The sequence below is a fragment of the Malus sylvestris genome, chromosome 10, assembly GCF_916048215.2.
Source record: "Malus sylvestris chromosome 10, drMalSylv7.2, whole genome shotgun sequence".
NCBI classification, from domain to species: Eukaryota; Viridiplantae; Streptophyta; class Magnoliopsida; order Rosales; family Rosaceae; genus Malus; species Malus sylvestris.
Window position 1 is genome coordinate 32,173,365 of NC_062269.1, and position 27,572 is coordinate 32,200,936.

The following is a 27,572-nucleotide window of genomic DNA, read 5'->3' on the forward strand; positions in this document are numbered from 1 at the left end:
AGAGATAGGGTGTTTTGTGCGTACAGGCAGACGGCCGCACCCAAGAATTTATCTCAATATAAGATGAAAATGTGGTTCATGTGATGTTTTATTTTATTTATTTATTTATTTTAAAAGGGGACCAGCTGGGGCAAATTAGACTATTGATTAATTTGGGTGCAAATTATACTCTTAAGCATTTAGGTGCAAATTAGACTATTAATTTGGTGCAGTATTGGAAATGGTTTTGCAGCACTAGTTCTCACCATAATTTACACTTTAAAATTCTTTACTCGCATATCCATCTTAAAGAGAGAAGAAGAAAGAAGAGAAATATTATATGATGAATTTCAAGAGTTTTCTGTTTATTCTAAAACTGTGCTCAAAATCCAACTTTTCAACATAATTCAGGAGAGCATGCAATCAGACACACAAAGAGGAAAGAGACTTTCCTACATCCCGGGCCATGCCTTAGACCAAAAGCGCGATGTCTGGCATACCGCCGGTGTAGGTAAGCCCTCCACAAAGAGGCTCTCTTCTTACATATCTACTCATTCTATTAAAAACCACCGCAGAATTACAAACTAAGTAAACAAATGAAAACCAATAAACTCAAGCATCTGGGAAATCAAATGGCAAAGGAGAAACCAAAGATGAATTGAGTAGGTCTGGATGAACAAACCCAAATCTCCTAAGCACTTGATTATCTGCAAAATTCAAAGCTTTTTGCATCCCATTCCAACAAGCCTCCCAAGTGTACATTCCATTGTGCTCTCCACTGCACGGCTCACACCCTGTGAAATGTGTCACAAATGGCCTCCTCTTATTCTCTCTCCAAATCCCTCTCTCTCTCATGTACTTCTCTCTCATTTGACCATAAAACAAGCTGACCTTCTCAGCATGCCTCCTCCTCAGCAAATCCACCTCCCTGTCAACCTCCATGTACCCTTTGCTTATCCCATCAAGCCCGTCCACTATCCCCAGCCAGTATCCATGCAAGTTGTACTCGCTCTCTAAGTAAATCTTAGCCGCCCATCTCGACTTCTCCTTGATCAGGAGATAAATCAGAGCCGACTGATCGTCAGAGCCCGGATACGCCTTGTCCTTGATCAGGGACTTTTGGATCTTCCCCCATTTTTCAGGATTCGGACCCTGTGGACCCATGCTGGCCCACTTATCCAGCAAGCTCAATGACCACTGACAGTTTCTTATCAACAAAACCCCAGCGTTGAGGCTCGTCCAGCTCTTCTGCTCATACACCATGTTCCACCACCCATGCACGACCAAGTTATGGTCTTTGTACCTCTCCAACGGAAGCTTGAACTCCATGTCGGTGAGAACCGCGTCTGAGTCGACCCACCAGATCCACTCGGACTCGGGATGAGCCAACATAGCCGCCCTCAATAGCGGGTATTTGGCCCAAAATCCAGTACCATTGGGATCCAACAAAACACTGTTGTAAAATATGTCGTGCCCATGAATCCTACAGTAATCAACTTTGTTCTTGAAGAACCTCAGCTGTAAGTGGTCACCAACTGGGTTTTTGCACACGGTGGGCTGGGACCCAGTTACCAGAAGAACCCTGTTATCCGCGGCGGCTCCGGCGGCGAATGAAGGGTGCAGCTTCAGCCACTCTCTGCGCTTCGAGTCCCAATCCTTCACTGGCTCCCCAAACGCGTAGCTGAGATTTTCGTCGTCGTAGAACGTGGGCTCCGGCGAGTCGGAGCTCAAGTCGGGTCCGCATGGACCCGCGTTCCAGGCGATGATGCTGTCCAAGCTAATGGTGGTGGGGTTGATGAAGGTTAGGAGAGCCCAGACCACAGAGAGAGCCAATGATGCACCGCCGACGAAGAGAAAGCCATCTGCTATTAGGGAAGGGGCTTTGTGGAAAGCGGATCGTTTTGGTGATTGTTGGAAGAGAGAGAATTCTGAGGAACCCATTTTTGAAGAGAGAGTAGTGAAAGTAGTGGGGAAGTGGTAGCTGTCTAAATCTGTTTCCTACGCTTAGAGCAGTGTAAGTAGGAAGAAGCATTAATACCAAAGTCTTTGTTTATTGGGTGGTCTCGTTCAAAAAACAAAAAAACAAAAGTACTCCTAGATTGAGAAAATTACTCTCTTCTACTGGAAGAGAGATTTTTCGGTGTGATCGGTACATGGGATAGTACAAGACGTGTCATTATACGAATGGTGGGATATGTGTGCTAAAAAATTAATAACTTAAAAAATAAAATTTCTCACCACTCCTATTAAAACACGTGGTGTACCATTTATATTCCCATCATAACTAAAAATTTCTCTCACTAGAAGGTAGTGACTCACATGGCATAGCCAATCCAAATGTATTATAACATGCAAATGAATTATTGTTATTGCATCGTAAAGTACTAATTTATCGTCTATTTGTATTGTAATATGTGTTTCAATTATAATTCAAACGGCTTTGCTGTGTTATAGTATCATACAATAATTTTCGTTCGAGAACACAAACAAATTGAACTGGTTACAAATTTTTAATAAAAAAAAATGAACTAGATAGACATTATATAGACAATACATGAGTACTAACGTGTGATTTATATACATATTATTGTATGTTTAGTATCTCTGAAACCAATTTTTTATTGTAAATGTGTGTAACATGTTCCGTAAGTTGATATTAGCCTTCTCCTTTTGTAATTTAAATGAGTTACTTTTTATGTGTCAGAACACATAAAGAGTACCTAGATCAATTTTTTAAACTAAATATACAAATCAAGTGATGTGTCAAGAAATAAGAACGTTAATCAACACTTAATTCAATAATCAACAACCACATTATATGATTTACAAAATTAATCTAAATAATTGATCTTTCTAAGACTATTATATCCGATTTTTTTTTTTTAGATTGGTCTTAACACGTGGAGAGAATTCAATTACTGATTTTCATATATTAACAATCTTTAGGATCTTTAGTCTAAAGTTGAATAAGCTTGGGTGGAGCAGTCTAATTAATTAATGGATTTGCATAATAAATGGATTTGCATACTTTGTTAGCTTAATTGCTCAATCTTTTTTTACGCTTGAGTGTCGGCTTTACTTTAATTGACCACCGAGACAACTTGATGCCCCTTTATCTGCTTAAAAGGTGGCCGGATCAACAATGTTTGCGGGGAAAATTTACAGGGCCAAAGAAATGCAGAATTTGATTGGTTTTTGAGGTATTAAAAATGGAATTGAGATCCCCAATATGTTGAAGATAGCATGGACTGTTCTTGCTCGAATTAATTTCTTGTTTCTTGGAAGCATGGCCCATTCTATTATTTAACATATTTTTGCATATATTTAGCATGGCACGTATTCAAATTTATTGTTTTCTTTGCATTTCTTGTGGACTTGCACATGGTGCTTATAAATGTAATATATCTCTTTCCTTTTCTGCTGAGAAAATTAAAATTGAGTTTTGGTCATGAAAGTAAAAGTTTGTGGTATTGATACATGAGTTTGTCAGTTGTCACAATGTGGAGTAATAGTTCTTTTAGTAACTTGTTATAACTAATTATATATCTTATTTGCCTGTTAAAACCTTTTATTTTTTGCATAAGTTCTAACAATGTTACTGAAAAAAAGTATTGTTTCACACTATGATGAGTTTACAAATCAATATTCATGGATTTTTTTTATCAAGAACCAAAGTTCAAGATTCTTTACTCCAATTTTCTCTTTCCTTTTTTCCTTTTTTCTATTTTATTTTTCAATCTTCGTGACAGATTCTTAGTATTGTGTTTAGTACGAATTTGGGTGCTTCAAATTTCCAGAAAAAAAAAAAAAAAAAAGAAAAAAAAAAGGTAAAAAAGAAAGGTGGATTGGGATTGTATGCTTTGCAGAATGCACAAGTTATTCAACAGTTGGTTTGCTTTTAGCATAATATCTGTTCATGGGGCCTATTAGAAAAGCAAATATGGAGAACTTGTTATGCTTAAGTTCACTTGAAAGTTCCCTAGAAGAAATAGGACGTTGAGTTGTGGATTGCTTACATATTTAGGTTCGCTTATTGGGAAAGGTGGTAGATCATCCATTTCATTTTAGGAAACACAAGATAAATCTATAAACTACCTTGTGGTTTGAAGTTTGTGACGGTTTGATCCGTATCTTTTTAAAACTTCACGAAATAATTATAAGGTTAAAAATTGTTGCGCTATTGAGCTCTCTTTAGCCTACCATCAAATCAATTGTTGTCTTTTGACCTAGACCTCGATGAAATTCCAAACCTTTTTTATGTAGGAAGAGATGAAAATGATCCATTCAACGTCAATTTGGCGTTCGTAAGGGCAACGGTGGTTAATTATCGAGTGTCGCATTAAAAACGTAATATTTCATATTTTTAAAAAAAATATATTATTATTAAGAAGAGGAAGAGTGTTTAAAACTATTACAATAATTTAAGAGACGTGGGAATTTCGAACTCAGAACGTATGTGTAGAAACTCAACACCTTATCCACTAAGAAATTAGACCATATGCAAATAACAGCTCACTTGATAGTTAGACAAGAGAGGCCAGGACATGGAGTAACGATTTCAAACCTTATGGTTGTTTTTACATGTTTTAAAAGATAGGGACCTTCAAAATTCTAACTGCGAAGAGTGCAAGTAATTGTTTGCTCCAAAGTCTTGTTACGAATATTAAAAGGTCTTTTTGGCCTCGAGCATTTGGTCGACACGAACACACCAAGTGTGAAAAACTTGAAAAATGATTGCATCGATTTGGATCTACCTTTCGAGTGAATTGGTGACTGTTTTTCAGCAAATTGTGCCATCTTCTGATAGTGACATCTAAACCTCCTTGTTTTCAGCGGTGGTAAATATATGTGCAGTGTGATTACGACATCACACTCGACACTCTGACTGAAGGTGAAAGCATCTTTCACGTGAAACCCTAGCAGCATCTCAACGGTAAACGTTCGTCTTCGCAGCCTCCTTGTTTTTCTATTCATGCGCTTTTTTATTTTATTTTTTGTGTTATGAAGAAATGGTGGTTGAATGAAGGATATTATATGAAAACAAAAATTTTAAAGTTAAAATCAGAAGCAATTCTCGGTTTTTGGTTTTTGGTTTTTGGTTTGTGTACCTTTCCATATGTAAATTCTTTCACATTTGTTCTGTTGAGGGATCCCTTGTTTATTTTTATTTGAAAAACACGATGCTTATTCTGTAACTTTTCTCAATGATCCAAACCATTCATATTTTAGTACATCATTCATAAATCATCATTGCAAAAAATTAGAGAAATCCAAAACCGCTAAAACATCTAATTCTAGTGAATAAAATAAATGAATACGATTTTTCAAAAGAAGCACTAACACGGCTACCACTTAATCTAACAGTCAGATGGTTCCGGATTTAGAAGATTTTTAGTAAAGATGATCTTTGAAGAAAAACTTAAAATATAGACAGTTGGATCTATATGACATACAATATAGAGTAGACCTAAACAGAAGAAGATTGCTCTTTGTAAAATGAAAAACGAAAAACAAAATTAATATAATTACCCAACTGACCATGAAAGTTTCAGGTTTCAACAAAAACTTAGCATATTGACCCAAAAAAACACAGCAAAGGCACCGATTTTTGGTTTTGGTCAAAGAGCAAAGGCAGTGATTATATTCACAAGGCTCATGACAACTGATGAATTATTAAAATCACAAGGATCATGGCATTTTCTTGTAAGAGGGCTTTTGCTCCTCTTGTTTCAGATAAATGGTACAGACACAAACGTAACATCCAACAAACAGTAAACTAGCAGCTCCAAATTAGGGGTTGTAGGATAGAATCCATATCTCGTGAAATTAGGCCGCCCAGAATCTAAAAAGATATCACAACTTAACAGTCAACTGAAACAATACGATGATAAAGGGCGTCCGTACGGACAGCACCAGCCAAATGTAACATACTATTTTTCAAGTTTCAAATCCAACCAGCACAGAATGAACAAACTACTGCATGTCTAAAGGACGAGAACCTGTATGATACCTGAATGGCCCCCTGTTGAAATTACTGTAGAAGAATCGAACGTAACCAAAACAAGGACTTTCATCCGACATTCTTGAATATTATTTAGTAACGAATGCGAGCCTGCACAATGGTACTGCCCTCAAACAACCTAGTACTTGTCGCTTCAGCTCACAAAGCAATCTTCCGGAATGACTTTTGTGCTGCATCTGTCTGCCTTCCCTAGACCAGCATCAGTAAAAGTTGCTTGCAGCCGGTCACACCCCCTTCCTTACAAGAATGCGGGAGATCAACTGCACTGAACACTGTACATACCCCTGTCCTACATTGCTATTTTAAGGATCCCACAGCAAAGCATCAAAGTAAAAGCCCTCCTACATCTCTATCTTAAGAAATTCCACAACAGAGCATCAAAATAAGCTCCTAAGTCGAGGAAACATATCTACTCCACCAATCCCCCTCCTAAAATATATAAAAAGGACGGACTGTCCCTCAAGATTTGAAGGGATTACAAAGAGAGGCTTGATTACAAGTTTTTCAAGAGAAGCATGAAATTAATGAAAATGAAAACATCTGACACTAAACTACTAAACTTACCCGAACCATATATATGCCCTTAAACACCCACTTTATTTGCTTAAGATGTTGCATTTTGCTCACAAGTAAAAGCACGAGTAGAAAAGAACCCAACAATTTCGCAATCCAATAGAATGTCTTCTCACATAGTTTTCCTTCTCAAAATTCTGTTTCTCAGATCTCCCCACATGGTTTAGCATCAGCTCAGCACAGACTCTGAATTCATGTGAGCACCATTTCCCCCATCACGACTGTTAGATGCTCCTATGGGCATAGACCGCTGCGTGAAGTCCAACAACAGTAGTCTCTGATGCTCATCAGTGTGAGGAAGGCTAGCACGCAACAGCTCAACTGGCATTTCACGACCAATAGCTCTGGCTGCATCTGAGCCAATAACAGTCACATTCGGAGGGGCCTGCGTTAGCAGTGACTGCATAACTGTATCATATTTATTTACACAATACTTGGTCAGAAGGCCAAAGAATTCATCAAAGGAGGCCTGCCAAAGTTGGCGATTGGTCATATTGTAGTTGCTTGCAGCATGAGGATCAGTTAAGAGTTCAGTTGCCCTCTCAAGAACTGAATTGAGGATAAGAGAGGCCCCATCTCCTGCGGGGCTTCCAAGGGGGCGAAGGGGGGGTTGCTCTGAGGAACAAACCACTGCTGCAAGACAGGCACTAAGTGCACCAAGGTCCATACCTCGAGCACATGATGAAACAACCCTTGCAAGAACACTTGTAGTTTCTATAGCCCCTGGATCAGTAGGGTAGCTACCAAACAAGAACCTTAAATGACGAAAGATGGCCATACAGACTACTCGCATGAGCTCACCACCTTGAAATAAAAGCTGCAGGTACTTTGCCAGGAGCTTCCGGCCCTTGGGAAGTGAGACTAACCTTAGAAATACAAGATCATCCTTATGAAGCCCAACTGTGGGGCCATTGTTCCCGAGTGGGTCAACCAATTGAAGAGATCCTGCAAGTCCTTCAAGCAAGGCCTGCCGCCTACGCCTCAACTGGGTTCCACCATCTTGGAGTTGATTGAATTGCAGAAAACGATCAATGTCATCCACATCCAGGAGAAGACAAAGCCCATCCTCAATTGCAACCCTAGCACCAAGCATTGGCTCCTGTTCTAGCGGCTTCTCAGAAACCTTTTGTTCAGTGTTGCCAGGGCTAGATGAATTTGGAGGCTCAACTTCAAGAAGAGGGCGAGGCCTACGTATTGAGGAAAAGGGGACCCTCCCAAGAGCATCAACCTGGAGAAAAGCATGTGGTTCAGTATTAGCTCGTGCTCGAGGAGGAAGATCCCTTAATTGAGTTGGGCAGAAATGGTGTTTCAACTTGGCCCCAGCAGATTTTCTTGCAAGGCAAAACTGGTGGTAGTAATCATCCACATATGGGTCATTGCTGTGTGTCGCAGCTAGCTGCATTCGGAGTATATTTTCAATTTCTTCAGCTGTCATATACTTAGACCTAAATTGTGGCCACCCACCTTCCCTCCTGTGGCTAGCTGTATCAAATCCATGTTGAGAAAAACGCATATTTGGTCTACCTTTCTGAGCTAATTTTGGCCCTTGATCTCCAAGATCACCCATACCAAGCATTGCTTCAAACTTGCTCATCAAGGGCGGGGATGCAGAAAGATGGGGGTTAAATAGTTGAGACTGCATTGCCGGCAAATGATTAAACGGTGGCTGAACTGGATGATGCAGTCTAGGGTCCTGAGGTTGTGACTGTTGCTGATGCATCAATTGTGGAGGCATTAAACCATTCTGATGAGCTAGTGGTTGTGACTGTTGCTGATGCATCAATTGTGGAGGCATTAAACCATTCTGATGAGCTAGCTGTTGTTGCAACAAATTGTTCATAAGACCAGGATGATCTCCATAAACACCACTTTGATTGGCCCGTTGCTTTTGGGGTCGGCTATTAGACAGACCAGGGTTAAGCTGAGGCAAATTTCCCCCAAAATGTGATCCATGAGGTAATCCATTCAGTTGAAGTTGAGAACTAGAGTAAGGAGATAGATTTGGTGAAGATAATCCCCCCTGGGGTCCACCAGAAAGATATGGGTTCAGGTGGCTTGCTTGGCGGTTCGGCGAAGCCTGCTGAGGTCTGCCACCAGGAGGCGGATAAGAAGTGAAAACTGATTTCGGCACCAGAATTGGTTCACTGGAAAAATGTTGATGGTGCTGCTGCTGTAGCTGCTGTTGTTGGGGCTCAGGATATGAAGAAGTTCTGCACAAAGGCGGCATCAACTCTGTGGGATGAGCTGAAGAATATGGGTGTGAAGACCATCGTTTCCCGCCCTCAGTGCTTTCAGCATCAAGTATCTCTTCATCAATCCAGTTAGGGAAATGCTCCTGCGCCCACTCAGCGGCAGATGAACCTGGAAGAAACATGTTATAATTAGAAGCTTCTATGGACATCAACGTATCAGATATATACACACACATATAAATATATATTCAATCAGTCCTCAAAGACACAACAGTGAACTCAAATCAACGAGTCATCACTATTGGACTTGAACTGATTCCAAACACAGCACGCCTCTAGTTCAATTTTCATCAAAGCTTAAACAGAATGAAGAAAAACTTTTTGCGTCATATATAACATAGACCCAACTTAAAAGGAACTTCAATATCCTACCTATGGTTATGGCTATACTTTACAAAGTTTCAGCAGAAACCATTAAATAAGAATAAATTAATTGCGGCTGGGTTAGCACTAGCAGAAACCATTAAATAAGAATAATTTTGCTGAGTTAGCATAAAAACAAATGAAGGCTTTGCAATCAACTGAAAAGATATTCAGTCTACAAAGAACCAGGCTTGAAGCAGGGTTTCAGCAAATTAGAAAAAAGGGATAAGCGACATATGCACTCACTTTCTCTGGATCCTCTATCACCAATTACTCCAGCACTCCTAGGTCCACTAACATCCTTGTGTAACTGCAACCAAAAAAATGAATTAGAACACAAACCCAAAAGTTACCTCAAAACAGTAACAACAATGGAAATGCAGCCACGAGCCATGAAACAGCCAATGAAACTTTACCGCTCAAACTTCAAACGGTATGTTGTAAGCTAGCATGGAATTAGAATGCTTAGACTAATATTAGCTGCCAATTTCAAATTCTCTACATCACTTATAACTCCACAAAAAAATTTGACAAAAAAGAAAAAAAAAACTGTTAGTTCCTACTAACAGGTACGTAAATAGCCTGTTTTAATGGTATATCGTAATATAAGCACAGGCTACTTACATACTTGGTTATAGGTAATCTAAAGATGATAAGTTCAAAAATTTAACAAAAGGCTTATGAGTCGCTGGTTTGAAACTAAAATACCATGCATCCATGCTTCCTACCAAGCAAAATTTAAAAGTACAACCCATAAGCACAACAGAAACAGCACATTTTCAGGAAAATTAATTATCCACAACCAGCACGCCCCAACTCACAGTGCAATAAATTTTGCCCAAAACATATGACAAATCAAAAACAATAAACCTAATGATAGAAAACAGGTTTGGACAAAGAGAAATGCTGCAGTACAAAAGAAATATCCAAGGTCAACCACAGGCAGTGCATTCCATTCATATTGCTACACTGCTGTTGATCATAAATTCATGATAAGCTAAGCTCCAGATAAACAGACTCCACTACTTCTCGTCGTGATACTATTAATCCCAATTACTAGACACAGTTCACTAAAGTAAATATAAAGGCCATATGGTACAAAATCGTAATATTAAATTATGAAATGAATGATTTTTTTAATGCATCAACATAATTAAATAAAACATCTTACAAGGGCAGGAATTCAATCGCAAGAATTGAAAGATTGAGAACAAATGCAAGATGGAGGCATGCCATCTCTTCTGAGGAGCAACACTATCTTGTAGGAAAAGAAATGAGCATGCAGCTGATCATCCAGATTAAAAAAGAAAATATATCATCAAAAGGGTCCCTATATTCAGCTGCCATGATGCACATAGAAAACCCAAAATGTAACACCATCTCCCCAAGTTCTCCCTAGCAGCCACCTTATGATCTTCAAAATCAATTCTGCTCTACCATGATAAAAGCCAAATTCATCTTTTTTTTCAGTAGGGCTATACTCCGACCACCCTCAATGAGAGCGGTCTCCATCACCAAAGATTCATCTTTTTATCAGTAGGGCTATACTCCGTCCATTGTCAGTGAGAGCTGTGTTATTGGAACCGTCCAAACTACTCACCGAACCCACCTTTAACCCCTCCTTCCCCAAAAATAAAAAGAATTAATAAATAATAAGAACATTCTATCCCTACAATACATGAAGGAAACAGCAGCACCAGTCTTCATGTTACATTGCATCTTAAGTTACACATAAATTACGAATAATTCTAATCGCTGTTTTACCAAATGAACAACTGACTTGTCATAATGTTTTTAAAAAGTTAAATTGAAGCAGGCACTTAAGAGATGTTGAACACAGTTTTCCCACATTTCTCTTGGTTCCCAACTGAATTGTCAGAATTTTTTGCTTCACAATGCCCTCGCCCATTGTGAAACAGAAAACTGAACAGAATGAAAAAACTAATACTAAACATCAAAACTAGTTTACACGCTTCATGTTGATCAAGAGTATTAAACGAAATGCATCTTGACCACCTGCATCATTAAGTTTGCAGTAAACTAACCTTTTCAAAGGTTAATGATAGGTCATCAATATCAGATAGAGATATGTCACCCTGCCAATAAGAAAAAAAAACAGTTAGTTCCACCCATTGCAATTTTGTCTTCTGCCATTTAACACCTATGACAGTAAAAACTTAGAAATAAAAAAGAGTTTATATATATGAGGAGAGGAAAGAGGTAAAGAGAGATAGGTCATGCACCAAACAGGTTGCACATATATACTTAAGGATTATAACAAAAATCAGTGAACAAAAGGTTCAACCTCTTGTCTATTATATAGAAACTCCTCCTCATCGACTGGAGCCTCCTCTTCTTCATCTAAACCTCCCAACTCAACTTCCTCAACAGAATCTTTACCAAAAAATGCATACTGTGATGCGTCAAATACCTCTCCTGCATAAAATGAAGAACTGAAAGTCAAAAGAAGAATTAAATGATACTCCAAATAATTACATCATGAAGAAGAAAAGAGCACCTTCCAAGAAAGCACCATGCAACTATTTACTCAATAAGCCAAATAACTCGTGAAAAAACTTTGCATACATTTACGTATGAATTGAAACTTTTATGCAATTAATTACATAATTAACCAAGTTAGAGCTTTCTTATTTTTAAACAGTAAACATTATGAAGTATGGAGACCTCTGGATGACTGCAGAACATTCTTTTATCTGAAAGACACACCAAGACCATATTCATATTGGCTGCCAAAAAGTATAGGCGAGCACAAGATTATATCTAATCTTTGTCCAACAATTATTCAAATACTAAGCTGAACCACAAAGTAGTTAATAACTACATTCAAACATCGAACCGAACATACACCAAAGTGAACAGCACAGCAATCCAAACACTGTTCCATTTGGTTTCCAGTAAACAGTATCAAATTCTCGAATACGAATTCACAGTTTAAATTTTCCACTTTTATTGTCAGTTTTCTCAGCAGCCAAACAGAACCCAGATCCAAAAACAATACTACATAACCAAAACAGCAAAGCAAATCATGAAAAACCAATAACAGAAGAATCCCCGAAAACTAAGAGAAACGAACCTGAGGAATTAAGCTGCAAATGGTTGAGATCTTGAGGGATAGAAGAGGCAGCCTCTTGATTACTATCCCTACTCTCAAACCCCTCCATTTCCTACACTCTTCTTCTATATGCCCAGTATATAGATATGTGTGTATATATATATATAATAGGTATAGATATTCAAATGTAATCGAAGAACGCGAAAACTGAACAGAACCCAGTAAACTAAAACCCTAAAAATTAATCAGGAACTGAATCTCCGACGCAAAATTTGAATCTAAAAACAAAGGAGCAAAAACCCTTTTAAGCTGAAATCTGTGTGAGCTTTTTCTGCTAAGATGGTGATTGAAAAACTGGTGAGAAGATCTTTACAGTGGTTGGGGTACAGAAATCCACCATGGTTTCGGCAAAGCTGCGGTCTTTGGGTTGGATTTGCGAGACGAGAAAGAACCCTAGAGAGGCAGGCAGTTTGAGCCTCCTTTTTTTATTTTTAATAGGGATTTTTTGGTTTATTAAAACTGGAATTGGATCGACAGACTTGATAAAATTAAAAAAGGGCGGTGAGGTGACAATATTCTTATATAGATTTTTTTTTTTCTGAAAAAGCTTACAAAATATAATAAAATTGAAAATTAAAGGGAGGTTGTGGAAGTTGGTAGTGGAAATGCTTATCAAAAGGAGACCCACAGCGGAATTAAAGTAGTGTTTTGGTATGGTGAGTGAATATTGATTGGATAAAATAAAGATAGTAATTGGTTTGGAATAAAAAAGGAAGATGGAATGAAGGCTCTTAGATTGCGTTAATGAAGTTGTTCTCGGTCCTTTATGTGTACTTTTTGCGATGTGATAATGATTATTTATTTTAATTATTATGATTCGTATAAAAAATGTAACATTGTAATTCTAAGTTGAAAAAATTAAATATATGTTGTCTCGAATAAGCGTTTAATGAACCATCATACAGTCAATTAGACCAAAAACACAAATTGATAGAATTTCAACACTTTAGAGTACAATATGAGAAAATGATAATTTGGTGGCATATTTTAAAAGTCACCCTAGGGTATAAAATAACACAATAAATTAATAATGCTTATGAGTCTAAAAATGATCTATGAAGTGCTTTTTCATAAAGAACTTGGGTGGTTAACAAAAGTTTTGATGTTTTATAATAAAAGTGCTTCTAACAAAAGCACTTGTAAATATAACTACTTCAAATTGAAGCAGTGCAACATGCCTTGTCATTTGGAGGTGTTTTATGGCAAATTGCTCTAAAGAGTAAACCTATCACATAGAAGTAAGATTAGAGACAAATCAATCAATCATTTAATAATGTGTTCACTCATCTAGAAGGGATATTAGAATGCTTTGATTCATAAATTCACCGTTAACACATACAAAATTAAAAAGCATGTTCGTGTCATATTACAGTTTTCGAGGGGTAATTGATCACATAGTCAATCTGTTCTTTACTCTATTCATGACTCATTTCATGATTTCTGTCATTCTATGTATAAACATGTCAAATGTAGTGATTTGATTAAACTTGCTTATTGCCAAGAATAGTTAACTTATTTGAAATTGCTTATGGAGGACTAAAAATATGGATAACCAGTATCATTTCCGACTATATTTAACAAAAAAGCTCGAAAGTGCTTTGTAGGAAAGCACTTTAATTTTTAATAAAAATTTCAACACGTTGATAATAAAAACACTTTTATATAATTAACTTCTACATAAGTAGTTTCAAATCAGCCCTGGATACTTGGAAAGATTGTGATACAAAGCAATGGACAAGAGGTTTTTTTCACATGGAACCCATCTAATTGTTGGAGGTTTGATTTTCTGATATATGGGCTCTAAAATTAAAATATATGAGGATTTTCTCAATTTTTTTAAAAATAAAGATATATAAAAAAATAAAAAATAAATAAAACAATTTCCCTCTGAATACACACAACACAGCGACACACAATTCCCCGCAAACAGATAAATTGAACTCTCTCTCTCTCTCTGGTTTTGTGGTTGCTTCGAAGCTCCAATGGCTCGAATAGGACTATGCAGTCAGCTGCTTCCGTCTCTGCTCGTTCCTCTGAAGCAGAGGAACCATCAACAGCTGATGGGCGTCATAGCCACCGGTTTCGGCAGAAGGCGGCGCTTCTCTGCTGGGTCCTCATCAAAAATTAGCATGAGCCTCAAAGCCGGCATCGTTGGCCTCCCCAATGTCGGCAAGTCCACTCTCTTCAACGCCGTCGTATGCCCCACCCAACCCTCTCTCTCTCTCTCTCTCTCTCTCTCTCTCTCTCTCTCTATATATATATATATATATATATATATATTTTTTTTTTTTTTTTTTTTTTTTTTGTGTTTGGTTACTGAGATAATGCAAGCAAGGATAACCCATCTTTCCATTTGAGTTTCTTATTTTTATCAATTTATCTGTTTGTTTGTGCACATGTAGATTGTATTTTAATTTCACTCAGAAGAAAAGATCATATTTTTTATTTGTGACTGCGTAGTTTGCATCAGTAGTTACTTTCCCATTTCTTTTTTTCAGCCACATAAGAGAAAGGAGTGTTAATTTTTCGTATAAATGTATTGGCCGGATTGTCGGATGGCTGTTATATTGTGAATCTGGATTTTTGTCTGCTGTGTATTATCATAAGCAATACACAGTGTTGAAATGAAAAGGGTTTTTTGTGTGTAGGTTGAGAATGGAAAGGCTCAAGCTGCCAACTTTCCTTTTTGTACTATAGAGCCGAATGTAGGAATTGTCGCAGTTCCAGATCCCCGTCTCAGTGTGCTTTCAGATCTCAGCAAATCTCAGAGGGCAGTTCCAGCATCTATAGAACTTGTAGATATTGCTGGCCTTGTCAAGGGTGCCAGTCAAGGGGAGGTGACATTGCATAGCTATTGCTTATTCTCTTTCCATTATCATGTTCTGATTTTAAGTTATGTTGCCAATATGTTAGAATGCATCAGCTGAATTTTGCTATTTTCATTACTTGCAGGGGTTAGGGAATAAATTTTTATCAAATATTCGCGAGGTGGACTCCATACTTCAGGTTTCAATCCCTTACTATTTGGTCATGTTCGTCTGTGATTACCATCTTTCTATCATTACTCAAAATCCCATGTTTCTTAATGTGTTTATTTGTTGTGTTGCTCAATATTTGTGCTTGTGTGTATATGCGTGTGTGTCTGTGACACACAGAGAGAGAGAGAGAGAGAGAGAGGTTAGTTGCTCTTTGAGAAGAGACCATTTTGTACTTATTTGTTAAAACTCATGGCAAACAACAGTAAAGTTTACCTGAAACATTTTATGCTCTTGGATTATTATTTTATGATATTTGTATGTAAAGGGTAGCATGCAAACCAACGACTTCTAGGCATCATGGTGCTCTCCTTAATAACAAAACAAGTTTAAAGCACAAGAGTCTAGGTTCCATACAATGACGGACGTGAGAGAGTACCATCCATAAAATGGGTTGGGGATGGGGAATAACATGTTGGTGCATATCAGTATGATCTAAAATCTTCTTTGCCTAGGGTGAGAAAGAAAACTAAGTTGGGACCCGAACCTGGCTGCATAATCACAAGCAATAATCTAATCTTTCAAGCATTTATATTTTTTATTTTATATTTGGAATTTGCTTGTCTTCTGTTTTTCATTCTGTCACTTTTTTTTTTATCTGCTTGACTGATCTGGCTCCTCTATCTATGGTACTGCAAAAAAATAAAAAAATAAAAAAATCATTTTAATAAAGCCCTGTACTTTTGATTAAAAAATTAGAAGAAAGGAAACATTGTACTGAGCTCAAGTAAAGGTGATATTGTTTAGAGGTTTTGAAGCCTTCCCCAATTTGAATTGCAAAAACACTTTATGAGTTTGTTTTAATAAAATTGTTTTTTTTTCATGTCGATACTTTGGGGACCAGCTTCTTCTTTGTGCTTTGTTTTGTATAATCATTACATGCATTGTCATTGTTTTTGAGCATTCTCCTTTGCCAGTCTGATGGATGGATATTGATCTTATAGAACAAAATTTGATTTGAATTTAAGATAACATTTTTTTTTCTGTAAAGAACGACCATTAAAATGTAAAATCTTTCACAATCCTGACTTTAGTTTAGAGAAGAACCAATTTATGGAAATCATTCATATCTTTTTATCAGCCGACCCCACTTAGTGGGAAAAGGCTTTGTTGTTGTTGTATTCATATCTTTTTATCAACTGTGCAGTAGTGCTTTTCATCAGTAATTCTAAGCTCCACAATATTATTGACATGTTGATTGTTGTTTCAGGTCGTTCGCTGTTTTGAAGATAACGATGTTGTTCATGTGAGTGGCAAAGTTGATCCTAAGGCAGATATTGATGTTATCAACTTGGAGCTTATTTTCTCAGATCTAGACCAGGTTTGCTAATTAAAATTCCTCTATAAGCTTACCATTATTCTCAAACCTTCTGATGTGGTAGATCCTGATTCCTTGTCTGTCCCTTTCTGGTCTTTGCTTGTAAAATAAACCAGTTGGTCTAAAACCAATTTGATTTGAAATTGGGCATAAATGATGAGCGCCAGGACTTAAAATCAATTCATGAGCTTGTCAATTGATGATTTATGGGAAGTATTTAGGCAGTGAACTAATCGCAGTGCCTTATCCTAGCTGTATGAATAAGACAACCCTCGACACATCCATCCATATATATGTATGCATGTATTTAATGCAAACTATATTGTTAAATGCTAATGCCACTTTCTGGTTTAAAGTTGATGATGTAGATAATTATTTTTTATGAGAACGCTGTCTTGAGAATTCCTTGTCTTAACATCTTAAACTTTTTTCTTAGGGGGCCTCTATCATCTGCTATTTGTGTTTAATATTAATACCAGCTTGCTAAGATGGTATGAGCTGATTGAACTAAATTGTCTTATTCACAAGAAATGCAGATTGAGAAGAGAATGGAGAAGCTGAAAAAAGGAAAGGCAAAAGACTCACAAACCAAAGCTAAGGTATAGTTTTATCCAATGCTAACTTACTGTACAGTGCACAAATATGTGCTATCATCACACTATATCCCCTCAATATTTTTTTCTCCTTTATTTCCCAAATTATTAAGGTTGTACAAAATCATAGACTCAGAGTTCTAATTTCAGGAGGAAACAGAAAGGTCCACCTTAGACAAAATTCAGAATGCACTGATGGATGGAAAACCAGCACGATCAGTCGCTTTAACAGATTTGGAAAAAGATGCTGTGAAGCATCTTTGCTTGCTTACAATGAAACCTATTATATATGTTGCTAATGTTGCAGAATCTGATCTAGCTGAACCTGAGCTTAATCCTCACGTCAAAGAAGTGATGAATCTTGCTCCTGAGTTGCAATCTGGAGTTGTGACTATTTCTGCACAGGTTTGGTGATACATGAGAACCTAAAAGTATTATTGTTTGAAATTGAGCAAATTATCGCAACATGCCTTTCTCTCTGTTTAAAATGTTTGATAGGAATCTAGTGATACTTTGTCTGAGACTAGCAGATCTGTGTTCGTACATTTTTGTTTGCCTTCAATTATTACACTCAAACATGTGAACTAGGTAGTTTGCATTTGCAGGTTGAGTCTGAGCTCACTGAATTACCATATGAAGAAAGAACGGAATTTTTGGAATCTCTTGGTGTTGGTGAAAGTGGTCTCGGAAACCTTATCAGAGCAACATATAGCGTTTTGGGGCTACGTACTTACTTTACATCCGGAGAGAAGGTTATAAGAATGAGCTTGTGAATTTTTCTGATTGTGGTTAACATTTTTCTTTTTTGTTACGAAGGGTGTTGCTATGTTGTTTACAGGAAACAAAAGCATGGACCATACTTGCAGGTGAGCTTTAGTTTTGCTAAAATGTAATTTGTGTACTAAACACATATAATTAAATACCTCTGACGGGACCTTGAATGCTTCAACCAAGTTCTAGCATAGGCTATATGCTGTTATCTATATCATATTTGGAAACTTGTACACATAGAATTTGTTTACTGATGAGTGTAGGTTGAAAATTTTCTGTTTTGAATTGCCGTTGCCATCTTTTTTTCTTTGTATGGAAAAGAAGGTCCCTTGCTGCCGCTACTTAGATAGGTTAGGAAGTTCGATTAACAAGTTCATCATATAATGTTGTTCTCTGATTCTTGTATTTGGTTGATTTAGGAATGACTGCACCTCAAGCTGCTGGGGTCATACACTCTGACTTTGAGAAAGGTTTCATTCGAGCTGAGACGGTAAGAATCATAGATAGAGGTTGTAACTCTTTCATCCACTATAGGTAATAGCTATTTTTAAATTTGTTTGAACAATTGGTTTGAATCACTTAATTTGAAGTGAGCTTTGAACCATTCAATTCTACGTAAGTTTTGTTTAATGTTTAAGACAGCATATAGCAGTTAATATTCGTAAACTCGTTAATCTAAATTCAAATAATGGAGTGCTAATTTTATAATTTCTTTATAAAACAATTTAGCTATTTAGTAAAGTTTTTAATACTGTTACTAGAACAATGAAACTAAGAGATCATGTCCTTGCACATTAAAATGATCCATGGGAAATATGAAAATAATAACACTTTTTGTTCTTTATTGTTAGGTGGCTTATGATGATTTTGTCGCTGCTGGTTCGCTTGCTGCAGCAAGGGAAAGAGGAGTTGTAAGTTTTCTGCTTGTTATTAGGCTTTAATTCTCTTGTTTGCTAGTAGCAACACATATAATGCTTTCCAACTTTGGTCAAGATTATAGAGCCGTGGATTTATTTCTGGGCACTATAACTATCACACTGGTGCGAAGCAATTACAACTTGATTTACTTAAGTAAAATCTTAAACAACGTTAATAAGTCAACTCGTCCCACCCTCTATGTTTCCTACAACCAGTGCCCTTATGAGAAATGTGAATTTCTGTTTTTGACTTTTAAATTTAAGGGTTGCAGCAAGGCCAGCAAGGTATAGACACACGTTAGACACTGTTGTCGGTGAAAAGTCTCTTGTCCGTAAATATTATTCTAGATCAAACTGAGTCACCCAATCTACTCTGATGTTTGCAGTTGAGATCTGAGGGCAAAGATTACATTGTACAAGAAGGAGACGTGATGCTGTTTCGTTTTAACGTCTAACAAGCTCATATGGTTTCATGGAAACAGCTTGTCTTTCGGGGGGCCAACTAGATGCAGCTTACTTCACAAGATGGACGACATTGATTTACATTCAAGTCCTGAGTTTGGTATGATGAAGTATTCTTTTGTTATACGTCGAGATTACCAAATTTTGCTTGAAGAGTAAATAGCTCAATCGACTGTTGATGTTTTGGAAACTAAGATTTTGAAATCCTAATTATTCAAGAAAGAATATGGAAATTCAACAATTAAGGGTGGATCGAATTTACTGGACTTCATTGTATTTTAGTAAACATCATTGCATTCGTAATCTTTATATAAATAGGTGATTCGGAGAACGCTTGGAGGCAATTTTCATGCCCTGTCATGCTTCGTATCGTGTTTATAGTCTCATCTTTGAGTCCTATATGATTTCACCGGATTCCTCATGATGTCGCAAGTGAACTTATGCTCGGTTTTTTCTCCGGAGTTTAAATCAATTTCGGGGTGGGAGGTATTTTCAAAATGACATTAAAATGTACTGCAAAAAAAAAAAATTCTTAAGCAGTAAGTGAAGAAGATCAGACGTCCCCATCAACAACTAAGAATAATTTGTCTTGAGTTTGGTTTCAAAGGGACAAGATTTAGTGATTTGGCCAAAAAAAGGAGACATTGATTTATCACTTGGCCCTGCTGCTTTAAGTACTTTTGATTATTCGATTAATGATGTTTTTACTTCTAAGCAAGTGAAGATCCCCTTGCTGCTGCTATATATATGCAGACTTGGAACGCAAGGCTAGAGAATAAACCATTCATTATTTTCCAAAACACACACTTTGTCTTAGCAGAATTTTATGTGATTTGGTCCCACTTGCATTAATTATTTGATTATGACAAAGTGGTTATGTTTACGTGTGATGAATGACATGACACCACGACTGGAAACTAACACAAAATTGACGGATTAGTGCTAAATACAAAGAATGTGTTTGGGTTATGGTAATGTCGGTCGAAATGCTCATGGTTGCTAATCCATAAGTGATCCGTGTCTAAGAGAAGAACTTGCGTGCAAATGGGGCATGCACCCGTTGTTCTTGTCTCACTTCTTCACTTGACGCATCACATAATGAGAGAGATAGAACAAGGAAGTTTTTCTGTATTTAGGGTTTTATACATCTTATCCGAAAACGACATGGATTAAATTGTTGTTGGTTTAGTTAGCCGAAATACATGCATCTCAAATCAAACAAGGTTGATATACAATTTATGCCCGAAAGACATGCATCTCAAATCAAACAAGGTTGGTATACAATTTATGCCGGAGGTTTACTACCAATATTACCGAGATCTTTTATGATGTTAATGGTGAGTCATGTTAGACTTAACCTGAAAACGACGCAGATTAAATTTGTGTTGATTTAATTAGTCGAAAAACATGCACCTCAAATCAAAACGAGGATGACGTGTCAATCTAAATAGGAGGAGATGGAGTCATTTCAACTGGATCATGATGAGATGCTCTCAACATATTTGGTGAGTGGCCGAGCATGTTTCCGGTGATTGTCAAGACACAGCAACAAGAAGCAGTTTACTGCCACTTCACACAACAATACATGACTGGTGGAATCCAGCTAGCTTATTAGGAAAAAATGATAACGGATGTATCTGCATTTTTCATTCGTAATTAACACTTTGTCCATCCTAATTGCATTATTAACTCCAAGGGTCCCATGCAATCATCAATTTTTCTTTCATTAATTTTATTTAAATTACGAAAGAGGGATTCGAACTGGAGTCCATAAGGGGTTCGATAAACCTTCTTTCATATAATTAATTGATTGCTGCCCTGAAAAGGGTTTTCTCGACGGGAATGGATTGTTGCAAAAGCGTTTCACCTAGCATTTTAATTATATTGTTGTTCAATATTTATTCAATGGAAATTTCTTCAATGATACGTAGTATTAAATGATACCGAAAACAAATGACTAAGATTGAAAACAGAAAATCTAATAGTAATAGAAATCAAATTTAAAGGTTAAAACACTCATAACATTGAATGCTTATATCATTGAAGCCGGACTCTTAAGTGAGTTTTAGTTGTGTCCGCTAGTGCTTGTGATTTATTATAGTTATCTTTGAAGTGACCAACTGAGATGATGCTTGATTAACATTTAAATTCCTCAGCCTAGTTGAGTTTTGGTAGGTAGACTATTAGATAATTAAAATTTGGAGTAGGGTTCTCTTTCCTCTAAATTTCCTCCCCTCCAATTCTCTCATCTCACATTTATTTTTTACTCTCTCTATAAAAAAAAAGTCACACCAAATGTTGACGTGGGCTTAATCGTGATTTTCAAATAGGAAAAGATTGGAGGGAAACAAAATTTAGAGAGAAGAAAATCTTACTCCGATCTTGTGCTTGCTTGTCTGTCTATTGTACCTAGGTGTGTAAAAGAAGCCCCCCCGCACCAGGCACAACATTTGCATTCAGCAAAACAGATGACTTGTTTTGGTCACTCAAAAAATGTTCGGTTGCACATTTTATAGACCCCACTTGTTTTTCCAGCAGCGGAAAACAACGACTTTGCACCAACTCAACCCAATCCTCACATCTTAACTCCTACTTTTGTGATTTCATGAGTGTCTTCCAAGCCTCCTATATATTTCCCATCACCCTAATTACTTCTCCATCCAAATTAACACCCCATCTCTCTCTCTCTCTCTCTCTCATCGTTCATAAAAAAAATAAGGGTCTTTAAGGATGAAGAAGATGAATATTTTGCTAAGGAAGTGCAAGAGCTTGTCAAGGCAGCTAGGGAGATCGTCGTCGTATAGTAGCCTAAGGTCAAAATCTACGAGGGAAGCTATATTCAGGCATGAAAATCATGAGCTTCATCCTCATCATCATCACCAATCTATAATATATGTAGGAAGCACGAGGAAACGTTACGTGATTAACTCAAAGTACCTCAACCATCCGTTGTTAGATGCCTTGATCAACAAGTCATCGAAGCAAAAGCGAGGAGAGGAGGATGATATATTTGTCAACTGTGAGGTGGTTTTGTTTGATCACTTGTTGTGGATGCTGGAGAATAATGCAGAAGATCCCAGCTTTGGTAGCACTTCAGAGTCATTGGAGGAATTGGCTGCCCTCTATGTGTTCTGAATAATTAGGGCTGTTGGTGTTTGATCTGCTAATTCAAAGATCATTCCTTTGCTGCTATTGATGATTATGTTTAATTTATTTATTTTTTGTTGTAACCACAATGGCGTTTAATTTGATGGATCATGCCAGTATGATTTTATTTGTGCTTGTCATGGGGTTATGATGTTGTACTCTATCAATATTCTTGAAATTCTCTCATATAAAATTAAAATAAACGTCCCTAAGGGTCTATTTGAAGCATGTTAAAATGATTTGTATATGCTTTTGATACTTGGGGAGTGCCCAATAATAATAATTTGGTGCTGTTATTAGAGTGTATAATCCTTTTTTTTATTAAATGCTTATAATAGTTCTTGAATAAATACTAAACTAAGACCATCTCAAACAGAGATGTCAAATTTTAAATATTAAATTTAAATTTGAAGGCATGTGTGGTATTTTGATCTTTTTTTTTTTTTAAATTTGTTCTTCATCCAATAGGTCAAATTTAAACTATTATTTACTTTTCATAATTGCAATAAGTATTTTTAAAATAAAAAATTAATAAAATGATGAAAAACAATTATTAATCACTAAAGAAAACATAAGGTATATCAAACCAGTATCAAAAAATATCATGCCAAGGAATTGACATTTCAGTTGAAAAACATTAATATTGTATTTTTCACTGTTTTGCTTATGTGGACCTTTTGACTTCTCTTTTAGAGATGCTTTAATGAGTCTCCATGCTTCTTACCATTAAGTAAGCCCTAGTGTTTTGTGTTTATTGCCCCTATTAACTACGTGGTAATGCTAGAGCCTATAAATGATGGATGAGATATTCACATACCTATTTTTAATTTTTATATACGAATTAGATAAATTGAAGAAGATTAAATAATATAATTTAACAAGTGATGTGTGAGAAGTAAAAAAAAAATGTGTTGATAGCATACCTCTAAATAAAACCCTTTCTCTCTCATTTTCTTCACCCTCGTCTCACACTCCACTTTCTCCTGCGATCATCCTCCCTACTCCTCCACTTTAATTGTTTTTCTTATTGTCCAAATAAAGGTCTTGTGGTGGAATTTTGAAATTTTATATTATGCGTATAGATTTGGACTTATACAACGATTCAATTGAGTTGTTGTGTTCTGGAATGTACAAGTCAAGATATATATACACACATTGCTGCATCCGTTTGAGAGCTTTGCCAAACTACTGAGGGCTTGCTTCTCTTTAAATAGAACAAGATACTCGCATTTTAATCCAATTGTCTACATACTTTTTGAAAGATAAATAAAACCAAACAAAACCAAACTGAGAACGAAATTTTTTTTATTTTGGGGCAAAACCCCTAAACCAAACCTAAATAGAACCAAGCCAGTCCAATTAATAAGTTTGTTTATGCTGGGCCGATCCCAAAGGAGGGAGATTGTCTGTCTTACTGGTTGGATGCCTTTCTCATATTCTCCTATTTTGGGCAGTTATTATTAAACCACGTTAATATTTTATATTAATTTTTTATAGAGATAATAAGACAAAAAGTAATAAGAATATAAAATATTGACGTGGCTTAACTGTGACCGCACAAATAGAAATGAATAAAAAGGGCATGCAAAGAGGAGGGCAGATGGATCAGGATCCTCTCCTGAGCAAATGGAGAGGATCCTCCAGACCGGGTCCATCGGGCCGTTCAAATTTTATCCAACGGTTACAATTATTATAATTTTTAATGGAACTTCCTGTTTATAGCCGTTAGATAAATTTTGAACAGTCCGATTGGTCCGATCAGAAGGATCCTCTCCATTTGCTCAGGAGAGGATCCTGATCCGAGGGCAGACAATCCACCTCCGATCCCAAATTCACATAGTTTTTCTTCTGTCCTGTTTTATTTTGCCGATTAAACGTGTCAGCGGACCGCAATACCAGTGGAAGAAGATCAGCACGCAAAATATTCTTTTAGTAAAAAAATTCCCTTTATACGATATCCCTATAAGTACCAAACTTGCTGACAAAATTAAAAATTCGAACTTTCAACTCCCCTTAGCTTCTCCATTAAGCTACTCGCGATGGCCGAAGAGACAAGAGTATGATTTTTGAAGTTCTTGGAGCCCATTTCTAGGGTTTGCCTAATTTCCCCTTTTAGATTTTCAAGACTCCATTTTTTGTTTTCTTTCTATTTTTATTGACTCGTTTTTTTTACTTGTGTTGCCAGTGCTGATTAAGATAGACGAAGAGAGACAAGTCGGAGCTGTCTGTCGATTCACTTCGCCGCCGTCGCGCTCGTGTTTCTGGGTATTTTTTCGTTTTAGCTGTGCTTATTTTTTATTTTCTGCCAACTTTAGCTTATTTTCTTTGTTAAAGGGGGTTTATTTTGGATTTTGTTTATGTGGGTTAGCATTGCTTTGTTTGATAAGGGTTTTTAATTTCTTAAATATATGGGTTTTTATTAGAATTTTTTCATTTAGTATAAACCCATGTTTAGTTTTTTACTCAAATTTTGTGCAGTATTTGCAGTAATTTATCACATTTAATGGCCAATTGTGAACATGGGATTATTGCTTTTGCCGTAAAAACTACTCCTTTGATAATTATTTTTCACTAGTGTAAAGAATTGAGAAGGTGAAAGATTGGAAATTTAGGGTAAATCCCATCTTCGAAGAGATGATTTGTTTATGCATGAACCAGAATGTGAGGGAATTATTTGTTGTTTATGGAATATATTGCTTAATTAAACCGAAAGCATATAATGTTGTGTATGAAAATCTATTAGTTAATTTTTGAACTATTGATTTTGCTTACTTGTGATGTGGGCTTTGGTGCAAACAAGATTTAGGTGGCTCAAATTTACTTACGTCTGTTATCTCAGTGTCAAGTGAAGTAGACATGCCAGACCTTTCAATGGATATCATTGCCGATATACTCTCTCGACTTCCTCTCAAGACAGTGTGCCGATTCAGGTGCATATCAAAGTCATGGCTCCGTCTAACCAGTGAACCCAACTTCACCAAAACCCATCTAGATCGGTTCCAGAAGCAAAAAATCATTTTCAGTTCTAAAAATTCGTTATTCTCCTTGGACCCTGAAGCACCTATAGATGATGATATGTTGCCATTGGAGATTGATTTTCCACTCAAGAACCACCCCAACACTGAGTGGGTTCATGTGTTTGGTACTTCCAATGGTTTGGTCTGCATCATGCCTCAGCCAGAAACCTTCTTTATATTCAATCCTACCACTAGAGAGTCCTTGAGAGTGCCAGATTGCCCCATTCCAAGTCATAAATGTCCTCCACAACCTCAAGAAGTAGGGTTCAATCATGCATATGGTTTTGGTTATGCTCATTCTGTTGATGATTACAAGTTTTTCACGATTGCTTATGGGTGCATGATTCTCATTTTTTCATTGAGAAGCAATTCGTGGAAAAGGGTTCAAGACTTTCCTTACAAACATCATTTGGAGGGTTCAGGGACGTTTCTCAATGGAACTGTCCACTGGTTATGCGGACAGCTTGAAAATGGTGGTAACTGCGTCATTGCTGCTTTTGATTTAGTGGAGGAGAAGTTCTCAGACTTGCCCACACCTAATTCTGTCACTGATTATCAGACGTTTACAACTGGCGTTCTGGAAGGGAGTCTTTGTTTACTATACCAGCATAATAGAGAATACTCATTTTGGGTTATGAAGGATTATGGTGTGAAGGAGTCGTGGACTAGAATTTTTATAGCCGAACCATATTTGTCTACTTCTTTGAAGCCATTATGTTACTGGAAGAATAACAAGATCTTACTGGCGAGGAGTTGGAAACAGTTACTTCTGTGCAATCCAAATGATGGGACTTGCAAAAATTTCTTGGCAAATGGCCTTCCAGATAAATTCTGTGCTGATGTGTATGTGGAGAGCCTCATCTCACCGAGTTATCACAAGAATTTGCAGTTGCGTCTAATTCCGATTACATTCTACACGTTTCTACTCCTAGTGAATATGAACTACTTGCTTCTTGTAACTGAGCTGAGCAAGGTTCTGACCAAGACAAGTAACTGAGCAAGTTGATCCAGTGGTTTATGAAGTCGCTCCTTGTTGACCTTTCACTAGTTGTGATGTAAATTCTCTGGTGATTTGATCGCGGAGACATAAAGCAGGTGATTGTTATGTTTTCAGTTAGTCTGTTAACGACATTGTAGTTTTAGAGGTTAATGAATGACAATGACTACGATTTTATGAAGCATAAAAGTCTAGATCTAGTGGTTTACGAAGTTGTTCTTTGTGTCTGACTTTTCAATAGGGAATTCATGCGAGGTTTTGTGTCTTTTTTTGTTTGATATTGTCATTCTCCAGCCTCTACTCTTCATACATTTTATTTAAATTAGAGGAGAATCAACGATTAGAAAGTAGGCTTAATTTTTACTTTGTCTCCAAATATTCTACATAAAATCACACTTTTGCCACTCTACACTCTTTTCTTTCTCACTTTGCCTCCGATGCTCATCATTTTGGTTTCATTTTACTTCATTTGAAGGAGGCGTTGGTTTTGCTCCTTCGTATTTTCACCTTGTTTTCACATTTAACACACAAAAATCACCTTGGCACAAAATAACCAAATCTTTTGCCCAAGTTTCCCCACCCAAATTTTCCATGATTGTTACCAAAACTCACGCTTCTCTCAACTCCGTTAACGAAATGGGGAAAAGTGTGAGAGCAACTTGTATGCAATTGGTTCACTCCATTGTAGCGTTTAGGTCGAAGACAAATACGTTTAGGCCCAATAATTTGTGTTGGAAAGAAAAACTTACACATGATAATGCATTCTTGAAGCGATATAAAAAATAAAGCGAGACATCTGGTCGTACCCAGTGCACAAGGCTCCTGCTTTACGCAGGGTCTGGGAGAGGTGAATGTCGGCTAGCCTTACCCCCATTTATGGAGAGGCTGCTCCCAAATCTCGAACCCGAGACCTACCGCTCATGGGCGAAGGCACTTGCCATCGCACCAAGTGCGACCTCTAATCCAAAAAAAAAAAAAAAAAAAAAAAAAGAA

At 36.9% G+C, this 27,572-nt stretch overlaps 5 protein-coding genes across 9 annotated transcripts; 3 read left to right on the plus strand and 2 right to left on the minus strand.

Moving 5' to 3' along the window:
* Nucleotides 1-315: 315 nt before the first annotated feature.
* Nucleotides 316-2,022, minus strand: LOC126584788 (putative glycosyltransferase 7). The gene has a single exon (XM_050249133.1). The coding sequence runs from the start codon at nt 1,918-1,920 to the stop codon at nt 592-594; it is 1,329 nt and encodes a 442-aa protein (XP_050105090.1). The 5' UTR covers nt 1,921-2,022; the 3' UTR covers nt 316-591.
* Nucleotides 2,023-5,839: 3,817 nt separating this feature from the next.
* Nucleotides 5,840-12,808, minus strand: LOC126586096 (protein PAT1 homolog). The gene is made up of 5 exons (XM_050250799.1): nt 12,284-12,808; nt 11,495-11,625; nt 11,235-11,285; nt 9,436-9,499; nt 5,840-8,935 (listed from the first exon to the last, which is right to left on the minus strand). The coding sequence occupies exons 1-5, from the start codon at nt 12,369-12,371 to the stop codon at nt 6,744-6,746; spliced, it is 2,526 nt and encodes an 841-aa protein (XP_050106756.1). The 5' UTR covers nt 12,372-12,808; the 3' UTR covers nt 5,840-6,743.
* Nucleotides 12,809-14,231: 1,423 nt separating this feature from the next.
* On the plus strand, nt 14,232-19,749 carry LOC126587574 (uncharacterized). The gene is made up of 11 exons (XM_050252658.1): nt 14,232-14,517; nt 14,971-15,159; nt 15,275-15,328; nt 16,568-16,678; nt 17,212-17,274; nt 17,419-17,673; nt 17,874-18,020; nt 18,107-18,134; nt 18,459-18,529; nt 18,891-18,950; nt 19,343-19,749. The coding sequence occupies exons 1-11, from the start codon at nt 14,305-14,307 to the stop codon at nt 19,409-19,411; spliced, it is 1,260 nt and encodes a 419-aa protein (XP_050108615.1). The 5' UTR covers nt 14,232-14,304; the 3' UTR covers nt 19,412-19,749.
* Nucleotides 19,750-22,068: 2,319 nt separating this feature from the next.
* LOC126584987 (auxin-responsive protein SAUR78) lies at nt 22,069-22,874 on the plus strand. The gene has a single exon (XM_050249368.1). It carries the CDS (start codon nt 22,149-22,151, stop codon nt 22,551-22,553), a length of 405 nt encoding a protein of 134 aa, XP_050105325.1. The 5' UTR covers nt 22,069-22,148; the 3' UTR covers nt 22,554-22,874.
* Nucleotides 22,875-24,430: 1,556 nt separating this feature from the next.
* LOC126587449 (F-box/kelch-repeat protein At3g06240-like) lies at nt 24,431-26,844 on the plus strand. Of its 5 annotated transcripts, none has more exons than XM_050252523.1 (3): nt 24,431-24,658; nt 24,751-24,830; nt 25,366-26,844. In XM_050252523.1, exon 3 carries the CDS (start codon nt 25,422-25,424, stop codon nt 26,577-26,579), a length of 1,158 nt encoding a protein of 385 aa, XP_050108480.1. In that variant the 5' UTR covers nt 24,431-24,658; nt 24,751-24,830; nt 25,366-25,421; the 3' UTR covers nt 26,580-26,844. The 5 variants fall into 5 exon arrangements, with proteins under 5 accessions (XP_050108480.1, XP_050108481.1, XP_050108477.1 ...); XM_050252524.1 differs by having other exon boundaries at nt 24,431-24,622; XM_050252520.1 differs by having other exon boundaries at nt 24,432-24,658; nt 25,405-26,844.
* Nucleotides 26,845-27,572: the final 728 nt, after the last annotated feature.